The sequence below is a fragment of the Artibeus jamaicensis genome, unplaced genomic scaffold (genome assembly GCF_021234435.1).
Source record: "Artibeus jamaicensis isolate MK-2021 breed Jamaican fruit bat unplaced genomic scaffold, CSHL_Jam_final contig_465, whole genome shotgun sequence".
Classification (NCBI taxonomy): domain Eukaryota; kingdom Metazoa; phylum Chordata; class Mammalia; order Chiroptera; family Phyllostomidae; genus Artibeus; species Artibeus jamaicensis.
The window spans coordinates 2788935-2804063 of record NW_026521843.1 but is presented as its reverse complement, the minus strand read 5'-3'; the positions used below and the strand labels follow the sequence as shown (position 1 = coordinate 2804063).

At 51.0% G+C, this 15129-nt stretch overlaps 1 protein-coding gene across 7 annotated transcripts in view; it reads left to right on the top strand.

The window, feature by feature from the left end:
• Positions 1 to 1591, top strand: part of MBOAT2 (membrane bound O-acyltransferase domain containing 2) — a 65732-nt gene extending 64141 nt beyond the window's left edge. For all 7 annotated transcript variants that reach the window (XM_053667159.1, XM_053667158.1, XM_053667163.1 and 4 more), the window contains one exon: positions 602 to 1591. In XM_053667159.1, coding sequence (XP_053523134.1) covers positions 602 to 821 — 220 coding nt within the window. In that variant the 3' untranslated portion in view covers positions 822 to 1591. The remainder of the gene's footprint in view (positions 1 to 601) is intronic.
• Positions 1592 to 15129: the final 13538 nt, after the last annotated feature.

The following is a 15129-nucleotide window of genomic DNA, read 5'->3' as shown; positions in this document are numbered from 1 at the left end:
TGTGATGGAGCGAGCTGTTGTTTGAACTTCACCCAGTATTTTCGTTCACAGTTACTTGAACTTATAGCTGTAGAAGCAGCTTAGATCACATTTAGCTTATATTTAATCTGGGCAACGTGACTTTTTAATTTCGTGACAGTACCATCAAGAAGCAATACTGTTTATGTTGCTTCATTGGACTCTATGTAACTTAATTAGGACCGTACATAGCAGGAGATGCCAGAGCCGTTGAAATCCCTGCTGGTCCCGCATTCTCTCCTCTGCTCAGCGTCTGGTTCTGTGGATTTGAGAGGTTACTCTCAGGTCACTGCACCCGCTGAGAAGTGCCTTTTTGTCCTTGGTCTATTTAGCTGTGGCCTTGTGACCCTTAGAAAGGAATGTAGTATGATACCTAGTCTCATGCTTATAATCCACTCGGGTTTATCCAGAGCTTTATAAAGACCCACTGGAATGCACTGTAGAGATCATCTCAGGCAGGGGTGGGGGGATAAGAGAATAACTAGCAAATAAATACAACCTGAGGGGGCATGTGACATTTTTGCCAAGTGCATGGGTATTAAGGATTGTTAAACTTTAATAAAGTTTTTCCTTTTGCTTCCAGCTCCTGGTATTACTGCCTTCACATTGCTGGTATCTTAGTATTACTGTTGCTACCAGTGAAAAAAACTCAAAGAGGAAAGAGTACACACGAAAATGTGCAGCTCTCACGATCCAAAAAGTTCGATGAGACAGAGACTTCTTTGGAACCGAACAGTTTTCCCGAAACAAACAGTGTTCGTAGCCCAGAAGCAGCCTCCGCACACCTGCCGTCGAACCAGTGACCAGAAGGCCGGCTGCTGTTCGTACATTAACAGAAACCAGTCTTAGCACCTTCTCAAGGTTCCGGGTCTGTTTGAAAAGAGAGGAAGTTGGGGGGGAATCGGACAGTCGCCGATAGGGAATCTCCTGCGCACCCGCTCGGAAGTGGAGCAGAGCGAGCCCTCCCCTGCCACGTCCCCGCGGGCCACGCCTTACACAGACACTCCCACTACTTCGATGGGCTCGGGGACCCCCGCACGGGGCAGCAGGGGCACGTGGGGCCTGCTGCTGAAAGTCCGCGCGTGCCCTGAGGCGCTGAAGAGGTGCAACGGGACTGTGTCCCTCTGGGCGATGGAGAGGTGTTAACTCTTCCAAACGAATGTCTTGCCTTAAGCCCTCTGTTTCCTAAACTGTTGTCCCTAAATGGTGTTTTCAGGTGTGCTACTGTGAGAGCTCTATTTCAATATTTGACGTTCTAGGCTACGAAGGAATTCTGGGGGAGATCGAAACAGGACATTTAAGATTGTGGATAAGTTTAAAAATGCAATAAACACCTCAGTGTTCGAAGGGGTTTCTTAAAGTATCTCAAATCACTACAGTGGGTAGCGAGTCCGCAGACAGTGAGGACGCCAAATTATAGGGAGCTTACTTTCCCAGAGAGTTTAATTACTTTGTGTCAGTCAGAGAGCTTCAAGGAAGCGTTTCTTAAGCATAATTAAAGATTGGTAATGTGATATTTCAAGCTCATTTTCTTACAGAAGAGAGAGAAGATGACGGAGGCAGGCCGGCGGGCGGGAGGGCGGGAGTGAGCAGGGTGCCGGGTGGCGGGGCAGCAGCCGGTGGCTGCGGGAGGCAGTGCGGGTGCCCGGCAAGTGCCCGGCGCTCGGTGAAGTGCGCTTCTCCCTTACTTATCTGAGCTTTTGTGATACGTAAGATGCGAAAGTTTACTAATGTTTGAATACTGCAGATCTTAAATGAAATGTATCACGCATAAATTATATAGGACTGTAAAAGGGTTATGAAATTAGTAGTGGGAGATTGCTCCAAGGTTTTGAAAGAGAGATCACTGGGTGAGGCTGCTGTCTGGCTATTCACTTTCTCCTCCTTGACAGTTTGATTCATATTTGGGAACGTTTTAGGGAAATGAAAACTTAATGTCATTGGGTTTGAGCCACATTTTTAGAAAATAATATAAATTAGTTTCCAAACTCTTATCTTCTCACATTAAAATTTTGTTGTTAACTCTTGTTAATGAGTTTTCGACTCTGTAATTAGAAAAATGTGCTTTTATCTTTTGGGCTGTTTTCACCATAATGAACTCGCCTTGATCCCGAGGTGTCTCCCTGAACCCCACAGTCTCGCTGCAGTAGCTGGATGGGGACAGTGGGGTGACAGGTCGGCCTGGTGTCGGGGCCTCGGCAAACAGGATGGGTGGGCAGGGCCTCTCAGCTGCATCTTTTTTTGACCAATCTTTGTGGAATTTACTTTCTTTTTACCTTACATTATTTAATGAAATGCAGATTGTCTCTGATCTTTTTTATTTTTGTTATTAGTAAATTTTCAAGTGAAGTGAAGGAGAGAACAGCCATCTGGCTTAAGTGATGTAGTATTTCCTTTAAGAAGAAAGGAAAAGCAGCCCTGGCTGGTGTGGCTCAGTGGATTGAGCACTGGCCTGTGAACCGAAGGGTCATGAGTTCGATTCCCAGTCAGGGCACATGCCTAAGTTGTGGGCCAGGTCCCCAGTAGGGGGCACTTGAGAGACAACCACACTGATGTTTCTTTCTTTTTTTCTCTCCCTTCGCCTCTCTCTAAAAATAAATAAATAAAACTTTTTTTTAAAAAAAAAAGAAGAAAGGAAAAACAAGCGTACTTGCAGCTTTTGAGGTCCTGATCAGCAAGAATATCTCTGTATCTTCTTAGACCTTTAGAAATATCTGAGTATTTGTATGAACTGTGTTTCATTTTCTAAAGGCCACTTTTTCCCACCTGATGAGGTCAGCAGCCCCATTACCCCGAGAGGCAATGCCCCGTTAGCTCTCGGAAAGAGCAGGTAGCTGAGTGAATTTTCCCTACTTCTCCACGCTTGGAAGTAAGCTGGCCACGTGACATGAAAGGACAGACAAGAATGATCGTGGAGAACACTGGCCCCCAAATCTGTCCTCAGTTTAATTAATGCTTCGGAGAAGCTGGCCACTTTTAAGAAAAAGTAAGTAAGTTTAGAGGTTTTTTTTTAAAGATTTTATTTATTTATCTTTAGAGGGGAAGGGAAGGAGAGAGGGAGAGAAACATTAATGTATGGTTGCCTTTCGTGCGTCCCCTGCTGGGAACTGGCCTGCAGGGAACCTGCCTGCAACCCTGGCATGTGCCCTGACTGGGAATCGATTGTCTGGTTCGCAGGCCCGCGCTCAATCCACTGAGCTACACCAGCCAGGGCGGTTTAGAGTTGAAAAGACAGGTCTAGGCATGTCATAAGTGAAAACCAGAAAACTTAATAGAACTTTTTCTGTTCAGCCATTTGCAAATAATCATGTTTATTTCTACTCCTGGACTGGACTTTCGTTTCTCAGCCCGTACCCCTCCGGGCACCGTTAACTCCTGCTCCGTGACCACAGCCGCAGTGAGACCACCCAGGAAGCGAGGTAACCGGTGGAGTTTCCAGTGACTCGGAAGATAAACGGACCGATTTTCACTTTCCTGGATCAACTCTTGTTTGTTTTGGGTGTTTTTTTTATGTATGAAGTTGTTGGGTAGGTTTTCTCTAATTTTGGAGACATTATAATCACAAGTATACAGTCCAGAAGAAAAGCTAAAGAAATGATTCTAATTCTCAAATGGACTTTTCTCCTCAAAAGGCAACTTCTTGAGCTCTGTGAAATGAACGTATCTACTCACAGTGCCCTGCGAGCGGATACCTCCCCCGACGGGGGGGGGGGGGGGTTGAAAACTGGTGCATCTCTGCTACTGCCTGGCTGGGAGCAAGAGGGAGCTGGGTCGCTGTACCTTGTGCTGCTTCTGAGTCACAGTCATGCCCAGTGCCGTGTGTGTGAGTCCTCCACTTGCCCCTTGTGAGGCCGCCCCGGAGACGGTCCGTCAATATCGTATTTCTACTGCTGGTTGATTACCTACACTGCGGGGGGGGGGGGGGGATGAACAAAAACAATTCATTTTGTTGGGACAGTAACACTTATTTTAATTTGATGTATCTCATCTATCACCATTTTACAAATGGCTTATTCTCGGTTTTTAAAATAAGCATTTTTATTGGAACTTGGGATAATCGGGGGGATTTATGTAGCTTGTGAAACATCCTGAGTGATACAGGTTTATTTGGTTTCAAGAGTGGCCAGCCATCACTTACGCAGCTGCAGTACTGCTCCCCACACGGGTGCCGTTCACACCCAGGCCTCCAGGCACCAGTTTGGAGGAAGATTTGCAGTCAGCAGGATGGTGCCGGGAAGCGGGGGGTCGCCACCCTGGGGCACAGATGATCGTGGGGGGCCTGGACCTCCTGCAGCCCTGCCATCCTGGGGCCTGTAGTTCAGATGAGCCGCCTGCACTCAGGACAGCGTTGCTTAATGAGCCCGAAGGGTCGGTTCACCAGGCCTGCGACCAGCCGTGCTCGCCATGAACCAAGGCCGTGAGCGAGAGCGAGATCTGTGCAGTCCTGGGTGAGGGCAGGTCCACAGTCAGAATTACTGTCACGGTCATTCTCTGTTATGACTGGTGTCAAAGCCTTGACTCTGGAGAAGATTTTTCAGTGGTGACAGAGGAAAACCTGTCAGTCCATTGAAGCAAAAGGCACACCATTTTTAGCGAATGCAGCCCTCAAACTGAGTCTTTCATCATGAAACGGTCTGTGCTGAGGGCGTGTGCTTGCTCTTAGCTTTCTCGGTTTCCTTTTGCATTTGTTTCTGTCTGTGCCATGTAAACTTGAAAAAATATATGTAAAAATTTTATACAAATGGCTAACCTCACCAGACACAGTTTGCCGCCATAAAACTTCTCAAATATTATTTCATTCAAAGATATTTAAAACACACTTGAGTTATGCCTTATTTTAAACTACAGGAAAACTGAAATTTTTTGCCGTTAAAATTAATTACAAAACTTATACTTTAATTCAAGGACTTGCTTACACTTAGGACAAGGATCTTTCCTATATTTAAGATTTTGAATATTCATGAATAACTCTGGGGATTTATTCTCTTCTGTTTTCTTATTCCACACTGTTCAAAATATCAGCTGGTTTAAAGAATTTACATTATTGTTGAAAGAAAAAAATTCCTGGAGAGAATAATTGATTCAGAACGGCACCTGTCACCGCCGTTGGCGAATGATTTGTCGGAGCCGTAGACACAGACTGGTATTTTGTGGGGTCCATTTAGCCGCCAACAGCCCGTCTGAGGTTGAATGCATCTCGTGTAACGTGGGTGCAGGGTTCTGAATGACCGTGTTAAGTGCCACCCTCCTGCCCTCCAGTCCTGGTGCCACCGTCTCCTTGGCCCAGTGGCCGGCCGTCATGCTCTGCACTGAAAGGCTTAGGGCTCCTGTCCGTGCGATCTTGGACCTGAGGCCGAGGGACAAGGTTTGTGTTTAAAAAAAGAAATGCCACTTGGATTTGGAGTCGGAAGGTCAGTGCGTGGGGGTGTCCCCAGCGTTTTCTGCCTCGCCTGGCACTCAGACGTGTCTATAGCGGCTCTTCTGGGTGAGGGATACGGGAGATGGGATCTCCGTGTGACGCTGGTAGGAGTGCTCTTGGAATCGGTGACAAAGCTGCAGACGGAGGTCTTGTACAGAGGATGCGGCCGATTCCATTTCGGTGGGTAGGCTGCTTAATAATGTTTCTGCGTGTTTTAAATGGTGCTTATTTTAATGGGTGTTGCACATTACGCAAGCCCCAGCAAAGAGCCGACAGGCTCTCTAGGTCCGTCAGTGGGAGGACTTTCCACAGCCTCAGGACAGGTGTCTGTCCTTGCCTTTGAAACTGACTGTCGCTCTTCTTTCTGCACACTTTTTACGAAGCAGACGCGACCCGCTCCACGACCCTGCTCTGTGAGCACCAGTGCGCCGGTCCAGGCCGGGCCGCGCTCTCAGGCTTCCTCAGTGGTGAGCAGCTCGCTCTCAGTCAAAACTCAGTGAAAGTTTTGTCCAGTTTTACTGTGAAAAGGTGGAATTACAAGGAAAACCTGGAAGTGACAGAGCAGCAGCAGCAGAATGACTAAACCCTTTCTGAATAACCTGTTGGAATGGAAAAAGTGACTGGCTGTCTTTTCCTGGAATCGCAAATGACAGCGTCCTGCCCAGAATCTATTTTGGGGTAACTTCTTGGAGAAATTGCTGTGTTGATATTCCTTTTTGTCCTTTCCCATCAGAGGACAATCATGTAAAGAGTCTCGCAGACTTTTACAGCATGCCTCTGTCCCCATTTTAACGGTTTCTGGCTCTGGGTCACACGGATCTGTCCCCAGAGTGCACTCGCTTCTGACTCAATCGCTTGGAGAGGGGAGTCCAACTTCTGTCACAAACGCGTCCCGAACCAGGCTTCTCATCCCTCACCTGTGTGCTACCGCCTCCCCGAACCAGAGGGGGCTCTGAAGCAAAGCAGGGGTGGAGGCGGACGCAGGTCAGGTGCAAGTGCGTGACATCACTCCTGCCGCCTCCATTTCCTCCTGGGAGTAGTTGGACGTCGTCACCGAACCGGAGGAGGGTCCCAGCACCCAGGGCCAGGTTTGCAGGACTCCTTTGCCCTCCCTGGGGGAGCACAGAATGTGCCGTTCTGTGCTTTTTGTTTTTATGATTCGAAAAGTGTTTTTTAAGAAGCATTTTCAACAGGCCCGTGCGCAGTTCTCGTGCAGTCCGTGAGACCGCCATGTGCGGGTCCGCTGTAGCGTGGCCACTCAGTTCCGGTCCGTCCTCAGAGCTGCACTGCTGGCTTGTCACTGGGCTTCAGCGATGTCTCGAACTTACAGGTGAATGTTCTTTTCTAATCTGTGTGTCTTTAAAGCTGATTAAACAGTAGTTTGAAAGTGGGTGTGTGTTTGCTGATCTCAGAGGCTCTGAGTTCCAGGTGTGGAGCCGAACACCAGGCCTGTCAGAGAGGTAATCTTTTTTTATTGCTGGATTCTTCAATATGATAATGAAAGTCTAAGGATTCATCGACTAACTGCTTAAAAATTATTTAAAATAAATTTATCACATGTTAAACACTTGGGAAGGCAGTTTAAACAACCTTAAATTGGTATGTGGTGTCTTTCATTCTCTCTTGAAAGACATCAAGTGAAGATGCCGATGTTCCTTAATTACAAAGAGAAGGAGCTGGCCTTCCCGTCCCGAGGGCCTCCCCTACGTGGACGCGTGTGTTCGGGCTGTGCTTCCGAGGATCCGGGCGTGGGGAGTCCCACCAGGTTTCTGTACGACGGTCACACACCAGGGGGCTTTGGCATGCACTCGTAGGCTCTGCTGTAGGAGAACATCGTGCATTAAGTTGCATGGGGACGCTAGGTGCACAACACACAGTTACGTCCGGTTGTGGTGCCTTCTCTCTGGAGGGCCTCGGACCAGGATGGCTGAGTTAAATGACCCCATTTGGAGACTTGGGGCTGCCCCCAAGCCGCCGGCCAGCGCCGTCCTCCCGGCAGTGTGTGCTCACAAGCAGGGCAGCCGAGGCTAAGCACGACTGTGCAGCGAGGAAGGCCCAGGAAGGCCAGGGCAGGCCGCCTGCTTTATGTGGGCGAGCAGAGCAGGTGGGGTTTTCTTTCAGTTGTTCATTCCACAAGCTCAGTGAGTTCCTACCGTGTGCTGGGTGACTACAGAGTGAGTCTCCGCCCTTGCCTTCGGGGAGCTGATAGGTGATGCCCAGACAGTACGGTGAGTGCTGTGTGAGAGCTGACCTCGGGGTGGGCGGTGGGGGGGGGGGGCGGGCCAGGGCCAGGTCGGGACACACAGGGGTTGGCACCCTGTCTGGGGGGAGGCGTTTACTGGGCTGAGAAGGACGTGCAAGAGGGTTAATTAGAGGAAGGGGCGTGCCAAGGCCTGCGGGGCGCTGCACCAAACAGAAGGGAATCAACCGGAGCAGTGCCAGTGTGGGTCTGTGTGCCCCTGTCTGACACTGACTTATCCCCCCCAGTTAGCAAAAGGAATAGGAAGAGGTGGAGCCAGTTTTTAAAAAATAAGACAAATAACTCAAACATGGAGATCAGTACAGGGCAGCGTGACAGACACTCATGCCCGCTGCTCAGGCTTTTGCTTTGCCTCATGAGGTTCAGAATTTGTGGGGGCGGTTTTTTCCAGAAAAAGGTGGTTGTGCACAGGCCGGCACACCTGCCTCGGCCTTTCACTTCCCTTCCCTCCTTGGACAGAGTCACCATCGATCTGAGCCTCTCTGGTAAGCTCTTCACTTGGCTGGTCGGTCTGCTGAGCTTAGTCTGCTTTAAAAAATGCTCTCGGGTCCGTGTCCGAGGGCTTCCTAGGTGTTCGCAGGAAGATGGGTCAGGTGGACGCCGTGCGCCTGAGGCTCCAGCCAGGGGTCAGTGCAGACTCCTAACATCGCGGAGACGTTGCATTTCTCTACCGGTGAATCTTCTCTACTTTGTCCTGCTGTGGCTTTTACTTACCACGTGTGCTCTGTTTGGTGTCTGAGTCCTCTGCCCTGTCTGGTGGCTTCCCCGAGCACGGCCAGCAGGAGGGCAGTGCCAGACGCACTGTGCCCAGTGGGGTGTCGGTTGCTGGCTGCCACCCCCTTTTGCAGGTGCACATGAAAACAGCCTTAAAAAACGGGCCCCAGTCCTGAGCTTAGGTGCCAGCTGGTTACAGCCACCCCTGGGGAGACAGCTGCCCGACACCCAGGGCCTATGAGAAAAGAAGGTGAGCCCTCCCACCGGCCAAGGGGGCCAGCAGTCCCCCCAAAAGTTGATTTCCTGTGTGTACATTTTCTTAGTGTGTGAGCCATTAACCTTGAGGACCAAGGTGCTCCCGTTCAAAAATCAAGGACAAGTAGCGGAAACCTATACTGCAAGCCACTCTCAGCATTTACAATAAAGCTTCTTAAAAGAGTCATCAGCATAGTCCCTCTGCTTCCTTCCTCGTCCCCGCCTGGACCGAGTCCCTCTACAAGGGGCCGCTCTGGCCTCCGTGGCTGAACGTCACAGCCAGTTTCCCTGTCTCCTCTCTCTCCGGGCAGCGTTAGGCTGCGCTGACCGCCCTCTCCCTGCGAGTCTTCCCTCGGCTTCGGGGAAACTGCCTCCCCGGCCTCCTCCTAGGTGCTGGCGCACTGTGTGTTCCTCAATCATTTTCTGCAATTAGGCCATAAACAGGTAAAATTAATGGAAGCTTTTCTTAACGTTCATCAAGAAGAATAGCAGAAGTCAGTGAGATGATTCCAGACACCGCTGCCCTAAGGAAACAGCCCCCACGACAGCATCTGACTTCTGAGTCAGTTTACTCAGGGAGAAGCGGTGAGGACGAACTAGGGACTTTTATGCCAATAATCATGTGCTCCTGCCATTTCATCCCATTGGGGTGCGGACCCAGAACCCCGTGATGTCGGGGGTTTTTAGCAGACAGTGGGGTTGCCCTTGGTGGGAAGTCCCTTGCCAATGGCTGAACAAGATCAGACTTACGTGTCGTGCCTGCTGCCTGGGGATTACATGGAAGTTACTTTCCTGCCTAGGCATGTAGCGCTTCGACACATTTCCGTGGGCCCTAGCGGGGCTCTGTTTCGGCACAGAGAGCGGGAGCCTGGCTGTCCCAGGCAGCTCTGTACAGCCCTTTTCCCACCCCCACCCCCAAGCCCCGCCCTGTCCTGGGGATGCTGGGCGCATTGTGAGGAAAAGAGCCCCCTCCCCGGGTGCCTCGCAGGCTCCCTGCCCTTTGGCTCCAACGAAAACCCAGGCTGCTCCTGAGAGACTTGTTCCCTGGCAGCCCTGTCTCCGCCCCGGGCCCGGAGGTGAGGTTGGTGCCCTCTCCTCCATGTCACGTGCAGGCAGTCCCCGCTTCCTTCCCGAAATACCAGAGCTGAGAGGCTCCCTCGTGCTCTCCCTCCTTGCCGCTGCCGTCTGCGAGCTTCCTGGGCCGCTCCCTGCTGGAAAATGCCAGACCCTGGTTCCTGCTCCTGTCCCGCACGTGGTCCTCGACGGTTCTGAGACCCCTACAGAAGAACCCGACAGCTCCCCGGCCTCCCAGTCCCCTAGCCTGCTGGCCTCCAACGGTCGCGTCCCCCATTCCACTCAGGCCTCCTGGGTGGACACGCGTTAGACCTCGTCACCACTGACGTCTCACTTCGGGCAGTCTGTCCTCAGTCAGCTTCCAGCTCCCCGCTCACTCCCTCTACTCTGCAGGCTCCGTCACGTCTATGACCCCATCATCCTCCAGTCCCAGTGACCTTGGCTCATGGCCTTACCCCTCCCTCAACCAGCTGAGGCCCCTCGCTGTGCCGGGGCCCAGGTTTCTGTCCTAAAAGCTGAGGGACTCTGATGAGAGAGAGGGAAGGGCATTGGAAATGGCTGAAACGTTAAATGTATGTATCACCTTATTTTGCAGTAGTTCTACATTGACAGAAAACGGGACGCCGGCAAGTGCTCCCCAACCGTTAATATCCTACGTGTGGCACTTCCGTCACGACTAGTGCACCACTGTGGACACATTATTACCTAAAGTCCTCGCCGTACTCAGATCTCCTGGCCTGGTGCTTCCCAGTGCTCATTTCTGCCCCAGGGTCCTGAGCAGGGCGCTTCACATTCAGTCATTATGTCTCCTTGGCGGGACGATGCCTCAACTTCCCTGTCTCTTCTCAGGACCTGACAGCTTGGAGGAAGGCTGGGCAGGGGTCGTGCGGAACGTCTCCCCACAGGATTGGCCGGGTGTTCTCTCTCGCGGGTGTGTGTACACGGGAGAGCTTCCTTTTTCAGTAGGTGCAGGTCTTCCGACTTTGCAGGACTGCGATGGAAGGGACGTGGCAGGGACGAGCTGCTGGTCTCGGCTGGGACAGGCCAGCTTGGTGTTCGCAGCTGCCTCTGGCGCTGGGCATCTGCTCCCACACACACCCACAACCTGACATTCCCCCTGCACGGCTGCCGCCCCGGCCCGAACCACTCTTGCCTTTTGCTTGTGGCATTGCAAACCCTCCCCACTTCCACCCAGACAGGCAGCAGGTGGCATTTCTGAAACAGGGCAGCTGAGTCCCTGCTCTCTCAAAGTCTCCCGGGGACCCCCTCTTCCCTGCAGTAACACCGAAACGCCTGCTGGCCTAGCCTCTGGTCTCGTCTGCTCCTTCCCTCGCCCCTGACCATACCGCCCCACCTCCTGGACCTTCTCCTGTTCTCTGGACACGCCCAGCTTGTCACCAGCCTGGGACTTTGACCCTACTGCCCCATCCGCTCCAACCTTTCCTCCGAGTGCACGGCCTCCTCCTTCGCCCCTCGGCCTTTGCCCCTCGACCTTTGCCCCTGGGCTGTTCACCTTCTCCACAGCACCTAGGACCACCTGTGGCCCACCCGTCTGTCAGTGGCCGGGCGGTTGCGTGCCTCCCGCTTTGGGATGTGAGTTCCGAGAGGGCGGATGGCAGGGACTTGCCCTCGCTCCCCTGTCTGTCCTCGTACTGCCGCCTAGAAGAGGGTTGAGCATGTGGCAAACAGCCACTGTTGGTGGGATGAGCGGATCTTAGGCTCATTCCCTATTGAGAGGAGCTTGGCCTGTGATGAGGACTCATTGATGGGAACAGGTACAGTGACTTAACGAGTGAATGGAAGCTGATCCCACCGTTGAGATGCTCCGCTGAGACATCCCGCAGCTCTCCCCTCGTTTTCTCACGAGCAGTCTCCTGGTAGGGCTCCAGGGGACGCCGTGTGCTGGGGTCACCAGCATTACACTGGTCGCTGTAGCTTCAGGCTTAGTTTCCAGATATCTGATACACTGGTATTCAACTAGTGGTATCTACTTTTTTCCGACACCCCGTTTCCCTCCCATATTATGGTTATACAATTGCATTTGTCATTTTTTGACTGTACGCCACTCAAATCCCTGCTTAAGTAAAATACTTCTGCCCAGAGAAAGTTCTAGACAGTCTGCCAGGAAAAACCTGCTCAAATGTTATCTTGACTAAGAGGTCCTTCCAGCTTCCTCCAAATGCAATTAACCTCTTCCTCTTCCAAGTGTATATCAAGATATCCACAGCAAAGCGTGAGGAGACTATAAAAGACAGGAAACACAAACAAGAGGCCAAGAGAACAGTGGCTATGGTTAAAAGGTCGAGCATGTGAGTGACCGGAGTCCAGAGGGGAGAGGAGAAAATGTCAGAAAAATGATGATAATGATGATGAAAGGCATCAGTTACCGGGGACTCAGAGAAGGACGTGCAGCCAAAGTGCAAAGGGCTGAGAAGGATAATCTTGGAGAACTTACTCTAGAAAATACTGCAACTGATTACAAAGTGATAGTAATTTGAAGTGTTGTATTGGTTCCAGAAAAGCCAAATGCATAAATAAATCATGTTGAAGTCAGTTTAATTCAAGAAAGAACCACTTGGTAGGCAATTTGGAAGTCGAAAGAAACAGGTTTAAATATTTCACAAGAAGCAAATAAGAAAAGTAGTTATCTTTAGGTTAAACATTGGTTTTAGAGAGAGGAAAAAACTACAGAAATAAAACAGAATCATTAATAATAAAAGTAGTTGAGCCCTGACTGGTGTGGCTCAGTGGATTTAGCACCAGCCTGTGAACCAGAGGGTCACTGGTTCCATTCCCAGTCAGGGCATGTGCCTGGGTTGTGGGCCAGGTACCCAGCTGGGGGTGTTTGAGAGACAACCACACACTGATGTTTCTCTCCCTCTCTTTCTCCCTCCTTTCCCCTCTCTCTAAAAATAAATAAAATCTTTTAAAAAACCCTAAAGTTCCTTTCACATGAACTGATACAAAGTCAGTTATACTGTTTCTCTTCTCTCCAACTCTCTCTGCTTCTCTCTCTCTCCACCCCATCCCCTCTTGAACACAGGGTTCTATGGTTTCCCCTCTCTGTGGCCTCTCTCTCTCTGTCCTTAACTCTGTGCTGTTGTGCATCCCTTTTTCCCGGTGCCGCCCCAGAGAAGAAGAAACGGCCATCTGTGCGTCTTTTATGCAGAAGGGACGACTCTGGCAAAGACGTCACGAGGTGTGATGGAGACAGGCATCATCAACTAAGGCAACAGAATGAGATCTTGGGGGCATCCCTGGGACGCGTCCCCTTTTCAATAATGGATGTTTCAAATAATGACTTGGGTTAATAAAAATTTTGCTTCAAGTCCTTGTTTAAGGGGTCAGGAAACTCTGAGTGGTGAGATTAATGGAGATAGCTTCCTCAAATGTTTCTGTATTTTTCAAATATTTTATAATGAATGCATTTGCCTTTTATAATCAGAGACAATTTTATTTTTTAATTCTTTTTTTTTTAAGGAATGGGTTTTGTTTTGTTTTTAAGATTTTACTTATTTATCTTTAGTGGGTAAGGGAAGGAGAGAGGGAGAGAAATATCAATGTATGGTTGCCTCTCATGCGTCCCCTGCTGGGAACTGGCCTACAACCCAGGCACGTGCCCTGACTGGGAATCAAACTGCGAGCCTGTGGTTCGCAGGCCCAAGCTCAATCCACTGAGCTACGCCAGCCAGGGCAGAGACAGACAATGTTAAAAGCAGAACCCTGTGCAAACCATCCTAAGGCTTCCAGGGAAAACTCTACCTGTGATGAAATTGAAGCCATGTGAAAGGACTGGATCGCTGGCACCACCATCCCAACACGCTGGTGTGGCCGAGAAAAACAGTTCCAGGGACAGTTCCCGGGGGAGCATGGAGAGATAGCTCAGAGTTTCCTTCTACATAAATCCACAGGACAAGAAGAAAAGCCAGGCTCTTGAAATGATTTCAGTGATCTGCTGAAGCAAGAAACCCGGGAAAGTGACACTAGTGGGTACAGGGGGACTTCATCTAGAGCACAGGTCCCCACGCTGGGTGCCCAGTCCCTCTGGAACCACAGATTCCAGTCCCCTGTAGCTCTCAGGACCAGAGGCTCCTAAAAGGCTGCCTGCTAGCCCTGTGTAGGTCCTCGAGAGCAGTTTGACATTAAAAAGGGATGTTCATATTTGAAGTCACCGCTTTGGACACAGTGGGACCAAAACCCAAGTCTGAGGATGGTGTTTCGCTGGGGAGACATTTTAAAATTCCCAACGAGTGTTGTGTTGATGTTTTCAAAGGTCCACAGATGTTTTTGATGTGCCAAGGTTTGGAACTATTGAAAAACATCTCCCGGTGGATAAAGTCAGCAAAGAGTATGGTTCCCTCAGTTGTTGGTGACATGCCTGGGACAATGAAAGCGTCCCAAAGTGCATGGTGGGGCGGTAAATTGCTTTCTGCCTGAAAGGCTTGCCAAAGACAGACGCTGTTTCAAACTGTGAGGGGAATTGGTGTGGAATGAGTATGGAGTGGACAGGGGCGGGGGGGGGGGGGGGGGGCGGGGAGAAGACAAGTAAACAGGTTAAAATTTGCTTTAAGACGTACTTTTGAGCACCTACTGCGTCCTCGGTACCTTGGAGTAAAAGGTGAGTCTGGGTGGTGGAATGACAAATCTGTGTGGGGTCATCCGCGGAGCTCACGGAGGAGGGGACTGCGTGAACTGTATCCTAAAAGATAAAGAGGCTTCATCTGTTGGGATCAGCCGGACGCAGGCAGGCAAGAATGTCCAGGTGTGGGAACAGCACTTTGGAAAAGAGAGGAGGAGGAAGAGCCTGGCCCAGCGTTCCAGGAACTGAAATATGGCCAACTGGCTGGTGGGGCAAGTCAGAAATCACCTCGGCAGAGATGGGGGTGGAAGCCAGACCCCGGGGACTGTGGAGGGCGTGTGGGGGAGGGGACTGTGGAGGGGGTTTGGGGGAGCCGGCAGGCCCTCAGGACCAGGAGTGGTGACCCCCGTGCGCGTTCAGAGAAGGCTGAGACTCTCCTTGGGACCCCAGGGAAGGGATGTGAGTTGGCCTTCATTTGCAACGTCTTCCGAAGTTACATTGGCTTTGTAGGTCTCTGCGTAAGCTTAGGTTCTGATGGGGAATTGGGAATATAAATTAACCAGGACAAGAAGAGCGACGTTGACAGGGACGCGAATATTGCCTGGCGCTTGTCAAAAACACCGGTTTGGAAGCTTTTTTCTAGCTTTCTAGGACGCGCAGGGCGGCAGGGCCTGGGGACTCGCGTGCAGTGCACATACCAGCGCGAGCCCGCCAGCCGACGCCGGGAGCCCCTCCGGCTTCGGCCACTGGGGCGGCCAGGCGTCTGGGGGCGTGGCCACGCGCCGCCCCGCCCTCTCGCAGCCACGTGAT